Here is a 20,165-nt window from a genome sequence, read left to right as displayed (position 1 = left end):
ACATGATGAGTGTGTTGTGCACCATCTAGGGAATGGTCATGCTTGAAGGTGCTGACTCGGGGAGATGGGGGGTGGGGGGGAGGGGATGGGGGTATAACTACATGATGAGTGCGATGCGTACTGTCTGGGGAATGGGTGCGCTTGGAGCTCTGACTCGGGGGGATGGGTGGTACATGGGCAACATATGTAACCTGAACTTTTGTACCCCCATAATAAGCTGAAATTAAAAAAAAAAAAAAGAATTAGGCTTTAGAATTAAGTCTGCTTAGAATGCTTAGAATTGGAATTAGTTTAGAAGGAAAACTAAGGGCAAGACTTGACCAAGCGGTGGACTTGAGCTGGAGCCAAACAGATCACCAGAGTTCCAAGCTGAGCTCCACCCCTTCCCGGCTGTGTGGTTTGGAGTAAGCTATGATACTTAACCCCTCTCTCAGCTTTAGATTTTTCCTCTTTGACATGGAGCAAATAACGGTAACTACCACACTTCATTGTTCAGAGGAATAACTGAGAGAGCATATGTATAACAAGTTCATAGGTACAGGCATCCTTCAGCAAAAAAGCCCAGTATTCTCCTACTCCCACAAATAAGGTCTCCACCTATGGCTCTTATGGCACTGACATCGAACACAATGGTCCTGTATGGACATGTACTGGGTTATTCCATCAGCAGCAACACAGAGAGCATCAGCAGTCCAGGCCAGCCTGGCTCTTTTGTCTCTCCTCCAGTGCAGAGGTGGAGACAGCCCTTGGGCAGCCCCACCATGTTTCCCATGGACATTGTATGTAACTAGGTGGAATAAGTGTCAGGAAATATGAATCAAATAATAACTAAATATGATAATGAAAACAGTTTGGTGTTGAAGAAGAAATAGGAAGCCTGATCAATAAGAGTCCAGATATAGATTTTTTAAATCCATATGGAAATTTAGTACATAATAAAGGAGAAATTTAGTAAATGATAAAGGGAACATTCAATAAATGGCATTTTGGACAACTGGCTCTCCATTTTGAACACACACACATGTTCACACACACAAAGGTGCATCCCTACATCATTCTTTACATCAAAATAAATCCCAGGTGGATCAAAGAGTAAACATAGAAAAATGAAACACTAAAACTGCTAGAAAAACACACTGGTGGATATTTTTATTTTCTGAGAGTGCTGAAAATATTTCTGGGCTCAGAAACCACAGAGAAGAAAAACGATAAAGTATCTGAATAAAATTAAAAATGTATGTGTAGCAAAAGACAAATGGGAAAATATTCATAACAATTTGATGGGGCTAATTTTGTTAACAGAGAGTTTCTAGGACAGCCCAAAAAAACGGATCAAAAATAGGCTATAAATATGAATAAGGACGTCACAAGAAAAGAAATACAGAAGCAAATAAACACATGAAAAGATGCTCAGCCTCACTCATTTTAAAAGAATTTTAATTTCTTTAATTTTGAAAGAAAAAATAAAAGAAAGATATTCTTGTCCATCCTATTGGCAAACATTTTTTAAATTCACATCAGTCTGGGCAAGGCTGTGAGGCTAGAGGCACTGTCACATGCTGTTGATGACGGTGTGCATTGGATGCACATGGCGCTCAATGGGATGGGTGTGCAGAAGGCCAGAACAGAACGTATTGAAGGAAAGGGAGAGCCAGGCAGGCACGCCAAGCGGCTCTTTCAATTGAGGGGCTGATTGAGGGGCTGCACATTGCTCTCCTACTATCCGTGGCAGAGAGAGCAAGTCAAGACTAAGTAACAGCTTGAGCTGCAGGGAACCTGAAGGCACTTAGTAAAAGTTGGCCTCTCTCCCAAGCCTGTGCTCAGTGTGTGTCCTGTTTGGAAATCCTTTCCTGGAGATAAATGCTCAGACCTGAAAGACACCGTCCTTCAACCCCACAGCCAAATTAGCACATTTGCTTTCTTCATTCATTCGACAGCTATTTATTTAGCATCTGTGAAGCGCCAGACACTGTGCCAGGCTCTAGAGGTGCACCCAATTGCAGAAACTTCCAGAGCTGCCACCACTTAATAAATGCTCATTCCAGAGCTGAGAGCTCATAGGCTAGAGAGGAAACATGAAAAGAGTAGGTGGAAGAAAGGCGTTACATTTGTCAGTCAACCTTGAATAAGTCATTTTCTCACTCCTAGGCTAATTTTCTATGCCATGTCCCTTCTTTCTTGTTGCTCCTTTTAGTGGCCTGGGATATGACCTGGCATGAGGGTGTGGTGGCATTGAGCCAGCTCTCACCACTGAGATGACACCACAGGGGAAGGTGGAGAAAAGTCAGACAGACTTGGGCTCCCCCCGACTACTGTGTCTTGAGATCAGTGTCATGTGCAGGAGCTCATACTTCACACGCGCTGGCTAACATCCCCGTTCCCAACATCTCCTCTCGCTGTCTCGTTCGCTGGCACTGTATGCAGACCACAACCACAAGGCTTTTCTGGCTACCTCTTAGTGGATGTTTGAGACATGGAGAGAATCTTGAGGTTGTTTTATAATTGGGGAATTTTGAAATTACTCAAACCTGGACCATCACCTGTAAATTTGGGAGTTGTTTGCTACCATTGCAATGGAAGATGCAGAAGAAACTTGTCTTCAGAGAAAAGGAAAAACAAAGCAGATTCACAGGGATGAAAGATACAGGGAGGGAGGGAGTCCTGGTGGTATCTGAGTCTCTGGCTCCAGTTTGTTCCTGCAGTCCTGTCCTGGGTTTCCGGGAGACAGCCATCCCTCACCAAACCTGGTATTCATAAAATAAATTCCCATGGTTTTCTGAGCTAGTTGGAGTTGGTTTCTGCTACTTTTGACCACTAGAAGCCTAACTGGTACATCTGCTTACTCACCCTTCTAGAAGAAGGTCTGTGTTTGCCAGTACCGGGAGTTAAGAGGGCTCCACCACACACTGTGTGTTCCAGTCTTTCAGCCAGGATGAAGAGAGACAGAAGAAGTTTAGACTCGTTGTAGTTCTACTTTACCAGCTAAGAGACCTGGTTAATTGTGAAGAGCCCAATATAATGGCAGCAGAGAGATTGGGCAGCGCCCCCTGACCTCCAGCTGGCACATTTTCCCTCAGAAAGCCAGGTTGTGGCAGTGCCAAGCTCTTTCCCCAGCACTGCCAAATGCAACCAGTATAAGGCATGAATAAAGACTCCCATAGACTTCTCAGAAGTGGGGCCAGCTGTGTCTCCTTTCTCCAGCTGCCACATAGCCCAACCTCACCTCCAGCCCAAGCCCCTCTCACTTAGTGGGTATAATTCCCCAAGGAGCTGTGCTTTCATATGCAGGGAGCTGCAGGCTAAATCTCCCTTTAAATTAGTCTTGTTAGGTAGGGATAAGGAGGGAGAGGTGCAGATGGCACTAGGAAATGCTTTGTCTACAATAGGAGGAACAAATTGACCAGAGGGAGCTACCAAGAAGGAACAGATGACATGTCAAGGGGGAATTCTGAGGACTGAACAGATGTTTGGTCTACGATAGGGGGTCTCCAAGGACTGACCAACCAGAAAGAGGTAGAGAGGCCATGAAGTAGAGATATGGTCAAGGCCACAAAAATGGGTCTTTGGAGCATGTGTATAAGTAAGGTGACAGTATCTTCAAGTGACCTACCGTCATTAACATAGTAAAAAGTCACATACCCCCAGTGCCATGACAGTTTACAAATACCATGGCAAGCCCCGCAAATTGCCTTACAGGGATAGAAAAGAGGAGGACTGGCCATTCCAGGAATTCTCAACCCCTTCCCAAGATAAACCAAGAATATTACCCCCATACACACTTAACATAAAATTAGGGAATCAGCATAAAGGTGAGAAATCTTGTTAAATCCAGGGTCTTCTCTCCATTTGCAAAGACATACTTGTTCCTTCTCCAGAATGTACTGTGCTTCTTTAATAAACTTTGGCACTTTGCCTGCTTGCATCTGCTTGGTCTGCTCATTTGCTCCATCGACTCAGTACCAGTAACCATGTTTCAGTACTGGGAACCAAGAGCCAGGAACATGGAGCTGACATCTGGTCCCCACACCGACAATCTTCTACCCTCTACATGAGGGTTATGGAAAGTAACGTTTGCAAAATGATGATGGTCTATATAGTGAGTTGAATTGTGTCCCCAAAAAAGTTCATGTCCACCCAGAACCTGTGAACATGAGCTTATTTGGAAATAGAGTCTTCGAAGATGTAATCAAGTTAAAATGAAGTCATTAGGGTGGGCCCTAATACAATATAACTTGATTTCCTCATAAAAAGGGGAAATTTGGAGACAGACACATTCAGGGAGAAGGTCATATGACAACAGAGACAACAAAGATTTGAGTGCTGTGTCTAAGCATCTAAAAGCCAAGGAACACCAAGGAATGCCACCAACCACCAGAAGCTAGGAGAGACAAGGAAGGATGTTTCCCTACGAGCCTTTGGAGCGAGCATGGCCTTGCAAACACCTTGATTTTAGACTAGTGGACTCCAGAACTTATACCAGAATGCATTCCTGTTGTTTTAAGCCCACACGGTTTGTGATATTTTGTTCTGACAGCCCTAGGAAATGAATATGCTCTGCAAATTGATGATGGTCCATAAACTGTTCGTGGCCTGTGATAAGTGCAGAAATTGAGTGTGTAGGCAGACAGAGTGAGTGCATGTCTGCTGACTCTAATAATAAAAAATGTGGAATTGTATTTGGTATATCTATTTTCACTTAATCTTACTACTAATTTTAATGTATTTTTTAAAGTATCATTCCATGATGGCTTGGAGAGAGAGAGGGAAACAGAGAGAAGGTTCTCCACCAAAGAAAGTTGAGAAGTGCTACTCTTAAAAAACAGCTGGCAGCAATTCCTCAGATTTTCTGGTGCCAGGCTGGTGCTGTTTCCTATGGTGTTTCCTAGTAAGCTGTTGAACTGGCCTTTCCCTCTAATTTATATTTCATTTTCATTTCAGGAGAAATCTGGGGAGAGGACTTAGATCCATGCCTTTAAGTCACTATTTTGCCTAGAAGTTCTCATTGTTTACTGCTTTGTTGTATCAAAGTTAAAACAACCTTACTAATTATTCTGATACAGAAATAATACAATTTCTAGATTCTGAAAAGGTAGCAACAGTGGCTGTAACATTGTTTTTGCATATTCATAACTTACCTCCCCCACCCCACAAAAAAGAGAGAGAATAGGATAGCAAAACCAAAAACCCAGGACAACTTGCACAAGAAAACTAGGTCATCAGGTATCCCCTTGAACTCCAAAATCTGGACTGGCTGAGACCAAATCACATCCACCCACCCTCCACCCCAAGATCTTCCTGAAGGGGTACCTGGTGGACCTGGAACTCCAATACTTACCTACCTTTGGGCAATTCCAACTATGAAATTCTTTGTGGTTACTCCAAACACAAGACGAGAGAATTAAAAGAACATATAAATCTGTAGTTAACCTTTCCAAAACACAGAGACTGTAATTAGTAAGGTCAAGTGAGAAAAAAAAATGATCAACCAGATTATTTCATCATATTTTACCCCAATACACGCAGACAGTTCCATTCAGCTGAACTCGGTGTCCAGGCTGTGGGTGTGACTGTGGCTTCCTCACAATAAAAATAACAGTCCAACATACAAGATGTCCTAAACATAAACCCTCTCCCACAAAGAATTTCCAGAGGAGACAATAAAGTTCAAAATTTTCCTAGCAAGTTGAAGTTCAAAGACATGGGAGAAAAGTCCAAAATAAAAGTCTTTTGAGCCGGGTGCGGTGGCTCAAGCCTGTAATCCTAGCACTCTGGGAGATCAAGGTGGGTGGATTGTTTGAGCTCGGGAGTTTGAGACCAGCCTGAGCAAGAGCGAGATCCCTGTCTCTACCAAAAATAGAAAAATGAGCTGGGCGTCGTGGTGTGCACCTGTAGTCCCAGCTACCCAGGAGGCTGAGGCAGGAGTATCACTTGAGCCCAGGAGTTGGAGGTTGCATTGAGCTATTATCACATCAGTGCACTCTAGCCCAAGCAACAGAGATGGACCCTGTCTTAGGGGAAAAACTAAGTCTTTTGATCTTATGAGCTAAAGTTGAAAGACATTGGAATCCCTAATCACTCTCTCCATCCTCCCCTGTGCTCGCATTCAGCTAAAGGTTCTGGATGGTTTGTGAGGCCGCAGAGTTCTGCAGTCTGGGCCACCATCCACAGGCATGGGTGCTGTTTATTCAGTGCCTTGTCAATTAGGTTATTTAAAGGCCAACTCACTGTGACTTTCCCTTTTTAAAGAATTCAAATAGTTAATAAGACTCAGTACCATGTTGCCCCAAATCCTAACAGAATCTGTGGCCGCTAACTGATGTCTAATTGGAGGGAGAGGCAAAAAATCTGGGTAATTTTGACAGCTCTGGTACCTGAACTATCACTGCTTTAGAACACCTAGGTTTGCAAAGGCAGAAGCCCAGTTACTTAGGTCTCTTTTGAGGTGCCTTTATTCCAAAATGTTAAGTTTATGTTTGAAACCTCTTGCTTTCCATTCCTCCCTTTGGGCCCCATGTGGCGGTAACCCTAGTCCTAACACTGCCTGCTGAAAGCCCCCTGGTCTCCGGGAGCAGACACCCTCGCTCTCCAGGCCGGGTCTCTCCCTCGGGCTCCCGGGGCGTCTGCTGTTCGCTGGCTCGGCTCACGAAGGCTCGGTCACTTTATAACAGGCCCACACATTTCCCACAGATAGGACAGGATCACCTCACGGAGCTTTTCCCAAAGCCTATTCTACGGTTGTTTAGGACAGTAAGGTTTCCGTGGCCTTTGTCTCTACTAAAAGCAGAAGAGCTTTTGTTTCAGCAACTGTGGCCAAGATGAGAGGGGGCTGGAGAGGAGGAAGGAGGAAGAGGAAAGTTGAGCGGCTGGAAAAGTGCCACCTTGGGGTGTGGGGAGCCCCTCCGGGGGTGGAAGCAGAGGCAGAAACTACCAGAATGACTTAAGGGGGATCGCGTGTATGATTCTTAGCTCAGACGGGGCTGATCAGGGCTCCTGTTTCCTGTTTGGGAGTGTGGCGGTAAGGAGGCTTTTCTGAACAAGAGTGGCTGCCGCCGCAGGCTCCTGAACACGGGTGAAGCAGCATCAGGGGACGATGGGGCGCACCAGGCTGAGAGGAAGTGACTGCTTTGCCGAGATGCGAATGTGGTGCGGGTTGGACATTGGGCTGCACCTAGCTAAATCAGGGTGTGGCGACACTTGCCTGGGAGATGTAAGTATTAGAGGAAGGTTAGGTCAGCTGAGCAGAGGCATTCTCCTCACTCCATTGCATGAAACAAGCCACTTCGATGGCTCTGATTATGCCTCTCCTAATTATTACAAACAACGGCAGAATCTGAGCGGGACAGGGGGCGCGTAAAAGGCCACCAATCCCAGGCTCCATTGCCCACTTTACGCTCCTCTCTAGCAAGCCTTGGTCACTGGATTTGTTTTCTGCCTCTTGAATCAGCCTGCGGCCCATTCGCCTTCTGGTAATTGCACAGTGGGGGCTGCAGTTTCAGCACATCTGACTTAAAAAACACGGTCCAGACCCCCACGGTATCCAAGGTTTCCAGTAAGAACGTAAGCCATCGGGGTTTCCAGCTGTGTGACCTGGGGACGGCACTCCCCTAGGTGGGTGGAGCCCAGCGCGGCCTCCTCCATGACCTCTCCTAGGACTCCCTGAGTCCTGCCTTACCGCCACTTGACACAAGTTACTAAGGACACTCCCTTCCTAGCAGCCAGCAGCAGCACTTCCGAGGGCTGCTCCCCGCGGTCCAGACAGGCTGGAAAGCCACGGTCTGGGCTCGGGGGAGCTGTGCTTCCTGGTCAGCGGGCTGCTCTTCCTTCTTCAGTTCTCACCAACAGGAGAAGGTCACAGAAGAATCTCCACTTCAGGCACTGATCTGCCCCTCCCAGGTAACCCTAGTCCTGTTCTCCGGTGCGGAGAGGCGTGAGAAAGGAGCAGGGAAGGACACACTAGCAGTCTGCACAGCCTGGCATGCTGGGCTCTGCACTGCGATGTGCTTTGTGCAATTTAAAAAATTGAGGAAACACTCCAACGTCGAAGTAATAAAATATTAATTAAATTATACTTTATGGTTTGATTATGTTTCATTCATTTTTGTTTATGTATGTTATTAGTATTTATTTATAATTTATTTTTAATTAATAATATAGTGCATTCACACTGTGGAATGCAGCAGATAAAAAGAATGCAGAAAGCCGATATGTGCTGACTGCAAACCTCCCCCAGACGTGTTATTAAGTGACATATTACTACAATAAGGACAGTAAGTTTAGTACACTATGATCCCATTTAATGTGTGCTTTTTTGTATTTTTTTTTTCATAGCTCCAAACAGTCCTTGGCTATTTGATGTTTTAATGTGTGAGTGTGATGAGTATTTATGTGCATATGTGGTATGTGTGTGCTTGTGTGTGAGTGTGGCTGTGTGTGCAAGACCGTGTGTCTGTGTGTGTGCTTGTGTGTGTGTGTGAGTGCATGAGTGTGTGTTTATACCCACAGGAAAGCTGATAGGGAATGCTAAGAATGCTTCTCTCTGAAGAGTGGGGAGCAAAGGAGAAGTAACTTGCACACCGACTTCCACCGCTTACTTCTTAAGTGTTGGGTCATGTGTGACTTTTACTTTCATTTTTGTGCTTTTCAGTATTTTCAAGGTTTAGGGCCCAAATAAAACAAAGCAATGCCCACATTTCTGCAGCAGTGTCATGGGGGCAAGGAGTGGAAGTGATGTGGTGTGGCAAAGCCAAGCGTATGAGCCCAAGGAGGGCAAACATGAACCCAGGAAGCACATTCTCACTCACAGACAGAGTTATCAAGGGGCACTGAGGGTGGGAGGCTGGGCTAGGTCATGGGAAGGGGTTGGGGTCAAGCTGTAGGGGCCCTGTCTGGAGGGATGCTGGTCACCCTGCCCTCTGCCAGTCCTTCCAGACTGGGCTCCTGTGACGGTAGTGGGGAAGATGGCAGAGGGGGGAGCCTGGGCTGGCTGGGCTCTGTCAGGCAGGGACTCATTGTGATCTCTGGGGAGGGCCAGTGATGAGGGCAGGAGCAGGAGGTGGGTCATGAAGGGAAGGAGGCTTTGTGACCATCTGCTCTACAGTGAGGAGTGGGCACACTGCCCTCTAGGGACCTGTCCAGCGCAAAGACTGCAGGTGCCCTTTAGGTAAGTAAAAAACAAAATAATGCTCAGAGTAACACAAAAGTGGCTCGGAGGCTAGAAGAACCCCCCTCTATGCCAAGCAAAGCTATCCTCCAAATGGGTTTTCTAGTTTCATTTAACCCACTTTGCGCATCAGTGATCCCAGCAGAAATGGCATGCCCCTAAAAAGTATGCTCCTTTAGGAGGCAAGTCCACTTCTGCAGGGCCCTTAAGTCCTGCTCATTCTTGATTTGCTAAATCTCTAGAATCTTAGGAAACCTTCTCCTCTTCTCCAACGCTGTGATGGAGATATGTCTGGGAAGAAAGCAGAGGCTAAACACAAGGCTCCCTACTGGTAACGTGGGTCCTGCCAAGGGAAGGAGGGAAGCAAACAGCTCCTCGAAGCCTGGGAAGCAGACCAGCCAAGTGTGGTCCCGCCGGGCACTCAGCAGCCCATTGTTCTGAGACTATTCCCTCCCTGACTCTCTCCTTACTCTGTCCTGTGACCTGGCTCACCCCTTTGCCCTCTGCTCTTCTCACTCTGCGCCCGACCCTGTGCTAACTGTGGAAGACGCATAAGTGAACAACAGGCACTTGTTAAACAAACATTTATTGATATTCCCAATATGTTCCAGCCACTGTTTGAGAGGCTGAACAAGACACCGTTCTTGCCATAATGGAGCTCATTGGCTGTTGGGGTAGACAGAGAAATAATCAAAGAATCACAGGACTCAGGGATAAATAATATGATTGAGGAAGCCCAGAGTGCTGTGGGAACATAGGGAAGGGCCTCACACAGCCTAGAGGTCAGGGGAGGTATCTAGAAGGCGGTGACACATAATGCAGGGCCTCCCTGCAATTGAGGCAGGGACATAGGAGAGGCAGCTCTCGAGCACTCTGTTCACAGCTTGTCACCTGCAGGAACTCCAGGCGTTTGGAGGCGGTAGTAAGGGAAGAACAAAACAGCCAATGAGCCAAGTCAAAAGCGTCTAGAGCCTACAAGAATCCCCTGCAGCTCACTGAGTCTGCAGCTTCCCACCCCCACCCCAGACAACTCTCAAACTGGAGATCAGCTCTGACAGAAAGACTGTCCTTGGAGTCCAGGAAAAGCAACTTCCTATTTAGAGTTCGCTCATCTCAGGTCGTTTTTGTAGTAACTCGACAGGTGAACAAAAGTGACGTCACATGAGCGGGGCTTCATTCTCAGTGAGCAGAGGGCAGAATTCAAAAAGCTAGTAGCATGAAGACAAGGGCTGATCCTGGAAAAGGGGCCTGGAGGGCCTGGAGAGCTGGCTACACTTCCATCCCTGGAAAGGGCTTCAAGGTTTCCCACAACTTGGAGAATTGCTAAAAAAAAAAACAAAAAAACTGACCTTTCCATCCTAGGAGTTCTACAAAGAAGAATATAGGATGGACCCACAGCAGAAAAACCACACCTTCAGCTCTGAGTTTATTATATTGGGCTTTGGAGACCTTGCTGAATTGCAAATCCTTGTTTTTGGACTCTTTCTAATCATGCACCTTGTCACCCTAGCAGGGCACACAACTATTGTCCTCATCACCCTCATTGATTCCCGCCTCCAGACCCCCATGTATTTCTTCCTCCGGAACCTGTCCACCATTGAAATTGGTTATATACTGGTTATTGTCCCCAACATGCTGGCCAATTTCCTTTCCAGGAACCAGCGGATGTCCTTCCTGGGCTGCGCCCTGCAAATGCACCTCTTCATCGCCCTGGGTGGGGCAGAGTGCTTCCTCCTGACCGTGATGGCCTATGACCGCTTTGTGGCCATCTGCAACCCCCTGCGCTACGCTTTCATCATCACCAGGGCCCTGTGCCTGCAGATGCTGGCTCTGGCATGCAGCAGCGGCTTTGCACTCTCTCTCACTCTGACCACGCTGATCTTCCTCCTGCCCTTCTGTGGGTCCCATGAGATCAATCATTTCTTCTGTGACATCCCCGCTGTGCTATTCCTGGCCTGCTCAGACACACAAGCCAATGAGATCGCAGTCTTCCTCGTATGCATGCTCATCCTGCTGATGCCCTTCTTGCTGATCCTGCTCTCCTATGGGTTCATCATCACGGCCATCCTCAGAATCCACTCAGCGGAGGGCAGGAGCAAAGCTTTCTCCACCTGCGCAGGGCACCTGCTGGTCTCGCTTCTGCACTATGGCTGTGCGATATTCATCTACATTCGCCCCAAGTCATGCTACACCCCAGAACAGGACAAAATTGTGTCCTTAATCTACACCAACATAACCCCCATGCTGTACCCTCTGATCTATAGTCTGAGGAACAAGGAAGTGAAGGGTGCCGTCAGGAGACTCCTGGTGACGAAGCAGCAGCCCAAGGCAAGTTGAAGGGAGGTCAAGGCCCACCAGCCAGGCATCTCACTGTGCACCTCGTGGCTCCACGCCTCCCTTTTCTCACTGCCTCTTTTTCTGTGATCAGAACGACAGAAGGAATCCTAAGATTTTCTGAGATGCAGCAGTTCTCAGGCATTGACGGAGGTTTTACTGTCCCTTCATGAACAGTTCCATCCATCACCCACAGCACTGTCAGAGACGTGGACACGGACAGGCAGAGGGTCATTAGATGACCAGAACAAAACATTAAACCAGCCACTTCTGTGGCCAAAGAACTAGCAGAGATAGAAATACAAGGAACTCCCAGATCCAAAGTAGGTAGTCTGGATGAAAATGCAGAGCCAGCCCAGAAACTGAATTCCTGCACCATCAGAAAATGACCTAAAGATCACTTGAGACACACGAACGCAACCTGAAGCAGCAGCATTGTGGACTCCTCCCTCGACCCACGCACCATCCTCACTGAGGCATTTCAGGGTCTGCCCCACTTCTGCTTCTGGGCCAGCTGACCCCTCCTCATCCTTCAAATCTTGGTTAAAGGGCCACTTGCTCCCAGAAGCCTCACGTGCTTACACATCATCTAGCACTGAAATGGCTTGTCTCCCCGAATGGCCTAGACACTCCTTGAAGATGAGAACTATGATTAATCTCTGTCACCCCAGCACCTGGCACATAACAGATGCTCAATAAATGGTAATTGGTCAGGTGCAGTGGCTCACACCTGTAGTCCTAGCACTCTGGGAGGCCGAGGAGGGAGGATCGCTTGAGCTCAGGAGTTCGAGACCAGCCTGAGCAAGAGCAAGACCCCGTCTCTACTAAAAACAGAAAAATTAGCCAGGTGTGGTGGCATGTGGCTGTAGTCCAAGCTACTCGGGAGGCTGAGGCAGAAGGATTTCTTGAGCCCAGGAGTTTGAGTTTGCTGTGAGCTAGGCTGACACCACGGCACTCTAGCCCGGGCCACAGAGCGAGACTCCGTCTCAAAATAAATCAATAAATACATGGTAATTGAACTGAATTGTAAGCCCCCATGAGCCTTGGCACAAGAATGTCTTCAGACCTCAGCTGGTAATGGAATGAAAACTTTTAGTATGTTGCTGGGCTGAGGCCTCTGTGACCTCAGGAGAAAGTATTTACTGGCCTCACTCCCACCCCATAGGCTGGGCTCAGTGCCTTGGATCCCTGTGTTTCCTTCAACCATGACACTTAGCAGGAAACATTTCTTCAGTGAATGAATGAGTCCCTCATGTGTACCTGGCACTGGGCTTGGCACTAGGCATACAGACAAAGCCCCTGTCCTCAAAGAGCTCACAAATTATCCTGGGCTATCAGACACTGAAACAACTCATTTTAATACAGTGGCTACCTGCTATGCCTTCACAGGAGAGGATGAGTCATTTCTACCACCAAACCTCGGAACACCCACATGCTGTTAAAAGAGTCAGAAAGGAGAGAGCCTGAGTCCTTGATGGACCCTTCACTGGGCAACTAAACCAACACCAAGACCACCTCCCTCTGGACTTCGTGTTCTATCAACAATACATTTCCTATGGTTTGAACTCAAAAAGCATTCCTAAATGAGGCATGGGGGAACCACAAGTACCAGCTATTTCCAACCTTGCCAGCTGTCCTCAGTTCACTTTGCCCGCCACCTCCCCCATCATGCCTAGGGAATGACCCTGCTGCAGGAGCCACCATTGAGGCACTCCTTCCCAGATGGGAGTGGGAGACCTTGAAGGGCAGGCACCATCTGGTCCTTTTTCCTGGTGCCCAGCCCTGCCTGCTCTTTGGTCAGTGACAAGGCAATGGCAAGTCAGTGAGAGAAGACGATGACTACAGAAAAGAATCCACTATAGGCTCTGCCTGGGAGCTCACAAACCAGTGCAGGAGACAGAACAGCAAATACCTGGTGACAGCCCAGTGCTATCAATATTATGCCCAAAGATAGACTCAAGTTGCTATCAAATGAGGCAATGCTATTCCACATCTCCTGGAATTGTGGTGAGGATTGCATGGGGAGTGACACATGGCCAGGACGCAGTGAGGATTAGCGGCAGTTTAGGGCAGCACTGGGCCCTTCCATGTTGCCCTCCCCCCTCAGGCTGCAAATGGGAGTGCGAACAAGAGCAGGACAGTGATCAAAATAACAGCTGTTTGGTGCTGACAACACCACTCCAGCCCTTTGTGGACCCTGTCCTTCAGGGCCACATGATGCCCTTGTAGCCTGCAGCGGGCACCCCTTTATTTGTGCAAGCTTAGGTGGATGCCGCTTCTGCTATCCTGTCAAGAAACACTAACTCCTACTGCTTGCATCCCTAAATCCTCCCCTACTTTCCAAATAAACTAGTAAAATGTTGGCAACTGTTGAAGCTGGATAAAGGGTAGATTTTTTTAAATATTATTCTCTCTCCTGTGTGTAGATATGTAATTTCCATAATAAAAAGTTTTAAAAGTTAAAGACTCCTGATTGGTCCTCTTTGCCTAGCAGTCCGCCCTCCCCCCATGGCTTAGAAGGGCCGCCTCATCCCCCCATTCATGCACACACGGGGCCTTGGGGGAAGCACAGGGAGTCAAGCCTTCCCAGGCTGCGAGATAAGGATGTGGCAACACAGGGGGCTCCAGGGAGGAGGGAGAGGCCCCTTCCAGTCAAGGGGGGTCATACATCAGGATGGGAGGGGTGAGAAGGGGATGGACACCATCAAAAGGGCCATCAGTGGCAGGTGGCCTCCCAGTCCAGGCAGTACCTGGGGGAGCAGCTGAGCTGCTCAAAGCAGAGCAGCTTCCCCTGTTCCCAGGTTGGTCCTGGCCCCCAACAGCTGCCTTTCGCTGTCCCCAAATGGCAGGAGGGAGGGAGGGGAGGGGGATCAGAGATGACCAAGGGCACTAGGCCAGGACACAAGGCCAGCCAAGGCTTCCCACCGGGCCCTGACCCCGAGAGACCTGGGTCCAGCAGAAGCGCCCACAGTGACATACACAGGCAAAAAAAGGCCTGGCCCCCCACCTCGGTCCATATTAGGCCAACCTGTGCCGGGCCCATCCCCCTCCCAAGAGCAGGTGGGCCCCGCTCAGGCCAAATCTCTAGGGAAGGGGCCCAGGAATCTGCAGATGAGGGGAGAGGCTGTTCTCGTCATATAGGTAAGAGATGATGTCTAGGGAGGGTAGACAGGACATGTTGAAAGGAATTGAGTAGATGGAAAGTGAGATGAGAGTATGGGAGGCCGAGGAAATGCCTCCCAAACAAAGGAGACAAAGAAGAAAGGAGAGGGAAGAGTTTGGGGAGTGGGGGAACAGACAGTGAGGTCAGTTGGGAGTTGGTTGGGTTTGAGGTACCTACAGGGCTTCCAAATTCATGCGGCTATACCAGTTTGAAGCTTAAGAATTCAAGAAAGATGTTGAGTATCTGGCAAAAAGATCCTTGTTTAACTATCACTTTCCTTGAATTATACACACTGGCCCTGTCAGCTCTGAGGCTTAATCATTACAGATTATGCCTTTGATTGAAAATATATTTAATACATTCCAAACAAGTTTTCTCTGATTCAGAAACACAAAGGCTTTGATTGCCAGAATGTTTAGGACTGGCACTCTGGAGAGGACGGGCTGTTATTTGCTGAGCACCCCTGTGTGTGTATGATGTATTTTTTGTGTTCAAGCACACATGCGTTACACAGGAGCACTTGGAAGGGGCAGAAGAAAAAATATTTCATTGTGTAATATTAACAAAATGCTGATGAATCAAACTGTCAATAGCCCTCTGGAGGAATAACTTTCAGGATAGGATGAACACTGTGTGTAGAATTTAGAAAGGATTGCTTTTTGGAAGCAGCTCGAAGCCACAGAGAGAGTAGAGTGGTATGGCGTTGGCCCCATAGTGTCTGCCCATGGCCCGGAGGCTCAGTGACTTCAGAGACTTCATCATAGCATAGTCCTCCTCATTGCATCAAGAAAAAGTGCCAATTAAAGGAACTTTCAGAGGAAAAATATAGCCTCCAATGAATTGAACAGGACAATTAAAACTTCAGCAAAGTAGTTCACTTGGGAACTAATTAGAAGATTTTCTCAACAATAATTGATGAATACATTTCTTAATTTTCTGCTTACTAATGAAATATGTGTTCACTATAAAAAAATAGAGAGTAAATATGAGCAAGTTTGGAAAAGAAAATAAAAATCAACCATTATCTCACCACTAAAGATAACTATAAGGAGAATGTGGTATATTTTTGGATAAATGAGTTAATTCCTGCTTAGTGTTTAGAACAGTGACTGAAACACAGTAATCACTCAATAAATGTTATTGGTTATCATTATTCCATTCCTAGTAGGCTTAGAAAAGTCTTTTCCAATCCAAAATCAAATAAAGTTCACCTAAATTTTCTTCAAGTATTTTTAGTTTTTTTGTGCATATATTAGCTGAATACATTTTAATTATACACAATTCATATAATATAGAAATATTTCCACACATCCTATTCCTTTACGCACCACCGGTGCTTTTACCAAGATATGTAATAGCAGCTTAGTAAGTCAGCACTTACTTGCCCGCTCCTATTACTATTCATTTGTTTCATTTCATTCATTTGACTGTCACTTGCACCTCAGAATTGTCCTCCAAAGAGTGAGAGACTGAGGCATTTATTCAGTGATCTTGGCTGCATCACAGGAGGGCTGTGTCCAAGGGCACAAATTCCCCTGCACTCCCAGGACCACCCTGTGCACAGGTTGGGTAGGGGACAGAAAAAGGGAGAAGTGCTGGGAGCTGGAGGGAGCGCTGTCACAGGGCACATAGGTGCCCACTCCAGCAGTTCAGAGCCAGAGGGCATGAGGAGAGTGCAGGGGGCCCAGAGGCACAGCCTGATTGAAGATGTAGAAAAGTGTCTACGGAAAATATAAAGGTACAGGAATATAGGCAGGCTGCAGATGATGGTGACCAGAAGGGATTCAAGAGATGTATAGAAAATACAGGAAAGAGCTTGAAAGTCGAACTCTTTGCTTGTCGCCCTGCACCAGCCTGCTTTTTTCCTTGATGGCCACATCTCGGTAGAGCCCGGTTATGCCAAAGCCTGGAGGTCCTCCTTGACAACACTCTTCATCCTCCACATCCAGCCTGCCTTAAATCTGGGGCTCTGACAGGCTAACGAGATATTTCCTGTGTTTTCTATATACCTCTTGAATCTTTGCACCAACCCTTCCTTCCCTGCTCGATTTGCTCCTGTTATCCTTTTCTCCCCAAGTGTGTCAGCTCCGGGGGGACCAGGCGTTCCGGCTGCCTTCCCTGCTCCCTTCCCAGTTCCTGGACCCCGTGCTGGGCGCAGAGGCCCTCAGAACATGCTGGCTGACCGCAGCAGCTCGAGCTGGGGGAAGGCCCCCCTCATACCTCCTGCACCCCGTCCCCTCCCAGAGAAGCAGAGGCAGCAGGAGGAGGCACCTTTGGAAAATGACATGTTTTTTATTGCTATGTTTGCAGTGGCTTTTTAGCACAGTAAGAATGTCCCCGCAGGCCAGCCGCCCTCACCCAGCCCCACCCCTCCAGCGTATGCCCCAGTGTCGGCAGCCGTTCTGGGGGCCACTCAGCTGTCTCAGGGCTAGTCGTGACACAGACGTAGGTGGGTTAAAGCTGCTACAGGGAAGACTTGAGATGTGGCAAGTGCATCAGCCTTAAGCTTGGAGGTGGGAGCCATGCCCGGATCCCCTCCCCGGGTCGTACCCATCTACCACCCCTGCAGTCGTGCCCAGCCCAGGGAGCAGGGTGTGGGCAGGCCTGAGCATGCCAGGTCAGAGGCCCAGGGTCCCCGGGACAGAATACTGCAGCCTCTCGCCCCAAAGACTTGTGGATACAGTGTGGAGACAGACATACAGCTCCCAGGGCAATGCTGCCCCCGCCCTGCCCGCCTCCAGCTGTACCTTTCCTGTTGATCTGACCCCCTTCCAGACACAGAAGTACACCAGCACCCAGCAGGCCAGCAGACACAGGGTCACCTCCCAGTTGAGGGCCCCTGGCACCTCCAGCCCCCCAGACAGCCACAAGACTTTGTTCCTAGGGGAAGAAGACGCCATGAGGGCTGTGCCAGCAGAGGACGGACGAAGCCACTGGAATCCGCTCTGAGGGGTCATGGCTCCTCGCTCTGGCAGCCCTCGGTCCAGCCGGTCCCTCCCGTCGTCCACCTGGGCCAGGCCTGCAGGTGGCACGGTGTGCCTGGCATCTGGGAGTCCATGGCTGGCGGGAGGCGGTGGGGCCCCCAGCTGATTCCCGATCCCCAGGCCCCAGGGCCCAAGGCCCCCACCCTACTCTGCCCCCCCACCAGGCGAGGCGGGCACGAGGGAAGGGCAGTGAACCGTGTCGCTGAAGGAGCAAGGCCCGTGCGAGCCCCAGGGACTAGCCTGGGTGCTCCCCGAGGACAGGCAGGGACTGGGAGTGACTGCTCCGCATCCCGGGGCTCGCGTGCACGCGCAGGGGAGTCCCTCGGATGGGACGGGCCAGGCCCAGGGACGCCCCACCCGCTGCCGGAACGCGCCGACGGGGCCCAGTGGCAGAAGGAAGCAGCCGGGTGCCTGAAGTCCTCAGCACAAGCCGGTTGGCACAGGCACACGGGGGAGCCCTGGTCGCGCCCGGCTTTTAAGTGCGCAACCTCGGAAGGGCGCCTCAGTGTTCTCCTGACAGGAACCGACAACAGGGAACCAGTCACCGGGAGGGGTTGGCGCTGCGGACATGGGCACCGCCTTCCAGGCAGGCCCGCGGAGCACGCGCGCTGGGCGGGCTGGGCGGGAACCAATCACGTGCCCAGCGGCCTCACCCGGGGTCTCCAGGGGCGCAGAACAGGGCCGTTTGCGCAGGCGCTCTCAGGAGCCCGAGGTGAGTCAAGCGCTACCGGCGGAGCTGAGAGGTTCAGAGGGCTCTGAGGGCGAAGACAAGGGTTGGGGAGCCATGTCGGCTGCAGACCAAGGTGCAGGCGGTGCAGCAGGCCATGCTGAAGGCCAAGACGGCCCAGATGGCCCCAGAGGCCACGGAGGCCCAGGCGGCTCGGGAGAGACGGGGGTCGCTGGCGGCAGAGCTCCACAGTTTGCACGAGCACAGGGAACCGCAGGGTCCGGTGGACACGCAGCCCCGGGGCCCAGTGGATCTGCTGTGTCAGCTCTGGATGGACACACCGAGCCCACGGCCATAGAGCCAGGAAGACGACAGCTTCTGTTGTATCCTCTTCAAAGAGGTTGTAGTGGCCCGGGGCCCAGCAGATGGGCTGGGAGGGGTACCCTGGAAGGGCATGGAGGAGTCAGCTTGGGGGTATAGCAAGGGAAACAGTGGGGAACCAGGAAAGCTGGAACGGGTGGCCTGGGGACATGGGCCAGTGGGCAGGGAGACAGCTTGAGGGGCCTGAAAAGGGGGAGCAGACTGCAGGCACGGTGAGTTGGCTGTGGGTGGCCGGAGGGACAGCCTGTGGGAAAGCAGGCCTCAGAGTGATAAAGGAGGCCTGAGACACAGGCAAAGTCGGTATCAGATGGTGCCTTAACCTGATCTCCACCGGCATCTTCACCATGTCTTTCTCATCCCCCATGGTGTGCTGGTCCCTGGCCACTCATGCCCAACCCGTGCGAGGGGCCCTTCAGAAGGAACTCGCAGTGTCCGGCGATATACTGACTATGTCAGTTCTAGAAGGGGCCTGGGTGGGGTGTGGTGGCAGGTGGCTGGGATTAATCAGCATCTGAGGGTCATTCTAATAGAGAAATGGGAACACCACACGGTAGGGTCTAAGAACAGAGACCTGGTGCACTGGGCCTGTGCAGAGCCCGAGAGAGCGGAGGGAGGTGAGTGCAGAGACACCATCTTTGACTTGATTTTCCTTTTCCCTCACTTTTAGCTGACTGACCGCTGAAGACCCTGGACACCTACAAATTTCCATCCCCTCCTGTCTCGACCAGCTTTACCTGTTGGTGCAGATCCTGCAGCCCCCATCTTTTACTAAGCCTCAGCCAGCAAAAGGGAGCTAAGCCTAGCCTGGTGTCTCATCAGAGGTCGTGCATCCTTCCCTGGGAGATTGATTCCTGCAGTAATTGCCACTTTATTATGGGGGCCTAATTGTGTGTCTGTGTTGGCCCTTGGGTGCTCTTGGCCCTTTTGTTTCCCTGTTGCTGGAGGAGGGGGATGCTTTAATCTTCAATGTTTGTTACTGCAAAATACAAAACTGAGCTACTATTCTGCATCTTGAGCTTCTTTTCAGCTAAGGCACCTTAGAATTTTCATGCCTTTGTTTGGAGGGGAGGTTCTGGGATTCAGATATTCAAGTAGTACTGTAACCAGCTTGATAAGCAAAAAATATTTTTATCATCTTTTTGTGTGCGTGTGGTTCTCTTATGTTGCAAGTTCACAGGCCAGTGAGATTTTCTGACCAGAACTTTGTAACTTTCTGCTGCACTGATGCATTCTCTTTTGAGTTTCTTTCCCAGAATGGCAGAGCTTCCTTGCAGTGAGGAGATAACCACAAAGCCTTAACCTCACTGTTTGGAGCAGATAAGATAAGCAATACTCCACCACAGACTGTGCCCAAAGACCCATTGAGCCTATGCACAAGACTGAAAGAATGAGCAATATTAACCCCTGGCTCATTATAATACTAAAATCCCTGCCCTGGGAGGGACTTATCCACCAGTTTTTGGTCATGGGATGTAT

At 49.3% G+C, this 20,165-nt stretch overlaps 1 protein-coding gene across 1 annotated transcript; it reads left to right on the top strand.

Moving 5' to 3' along the window:
- Nucleotides 1–10,546: 10,546 nt before the first annotated feature.
- On the top strand, nucleotides 10,547–11,497 carry LOC138378415 (olfactory receptor 10V1-like). The gene has a single exon (XM_069463759.1). It carries the CDS (start codon nucleotides 10,547–10,549, stop codon nucleotides 11,495–11,497), a length of 951 nt encoding a protein of 316 aa, XP_069319860.1.
- The last annotated feature ends 8,668 nt before the right edge of the window (nucleotides 11,498–20,165 follow it).

This window comes from Eulemur rufifrons, chromosome 30 (genome assembly GCF_041146395.1).
Source record: "Eulemur rufifrons isolate Redbay chromosome 30, OSU_ERuf_1, whole genome shotgun sequence".
In the NCBI taxonomy this organism is placed as follows: Eukaryota; Metazoa; Chordata; class Mammalia; order Primates; family Lemuridae; genus Eulemur; species Eulemur rufifrons.
This window is presented reverse-complemented; position numbering and strand designations above follow the sequence as displayed.

Bases quoted from the DNA above. Each gene is read 5' to 3' on its own strand.
- LOC138378415 (XM_069463759.1), top strand. From the start codon at position 10,547: ATGGACCCACAGCAGAAAAACCACACCTTCAGCTCTGAGTTTATTATA.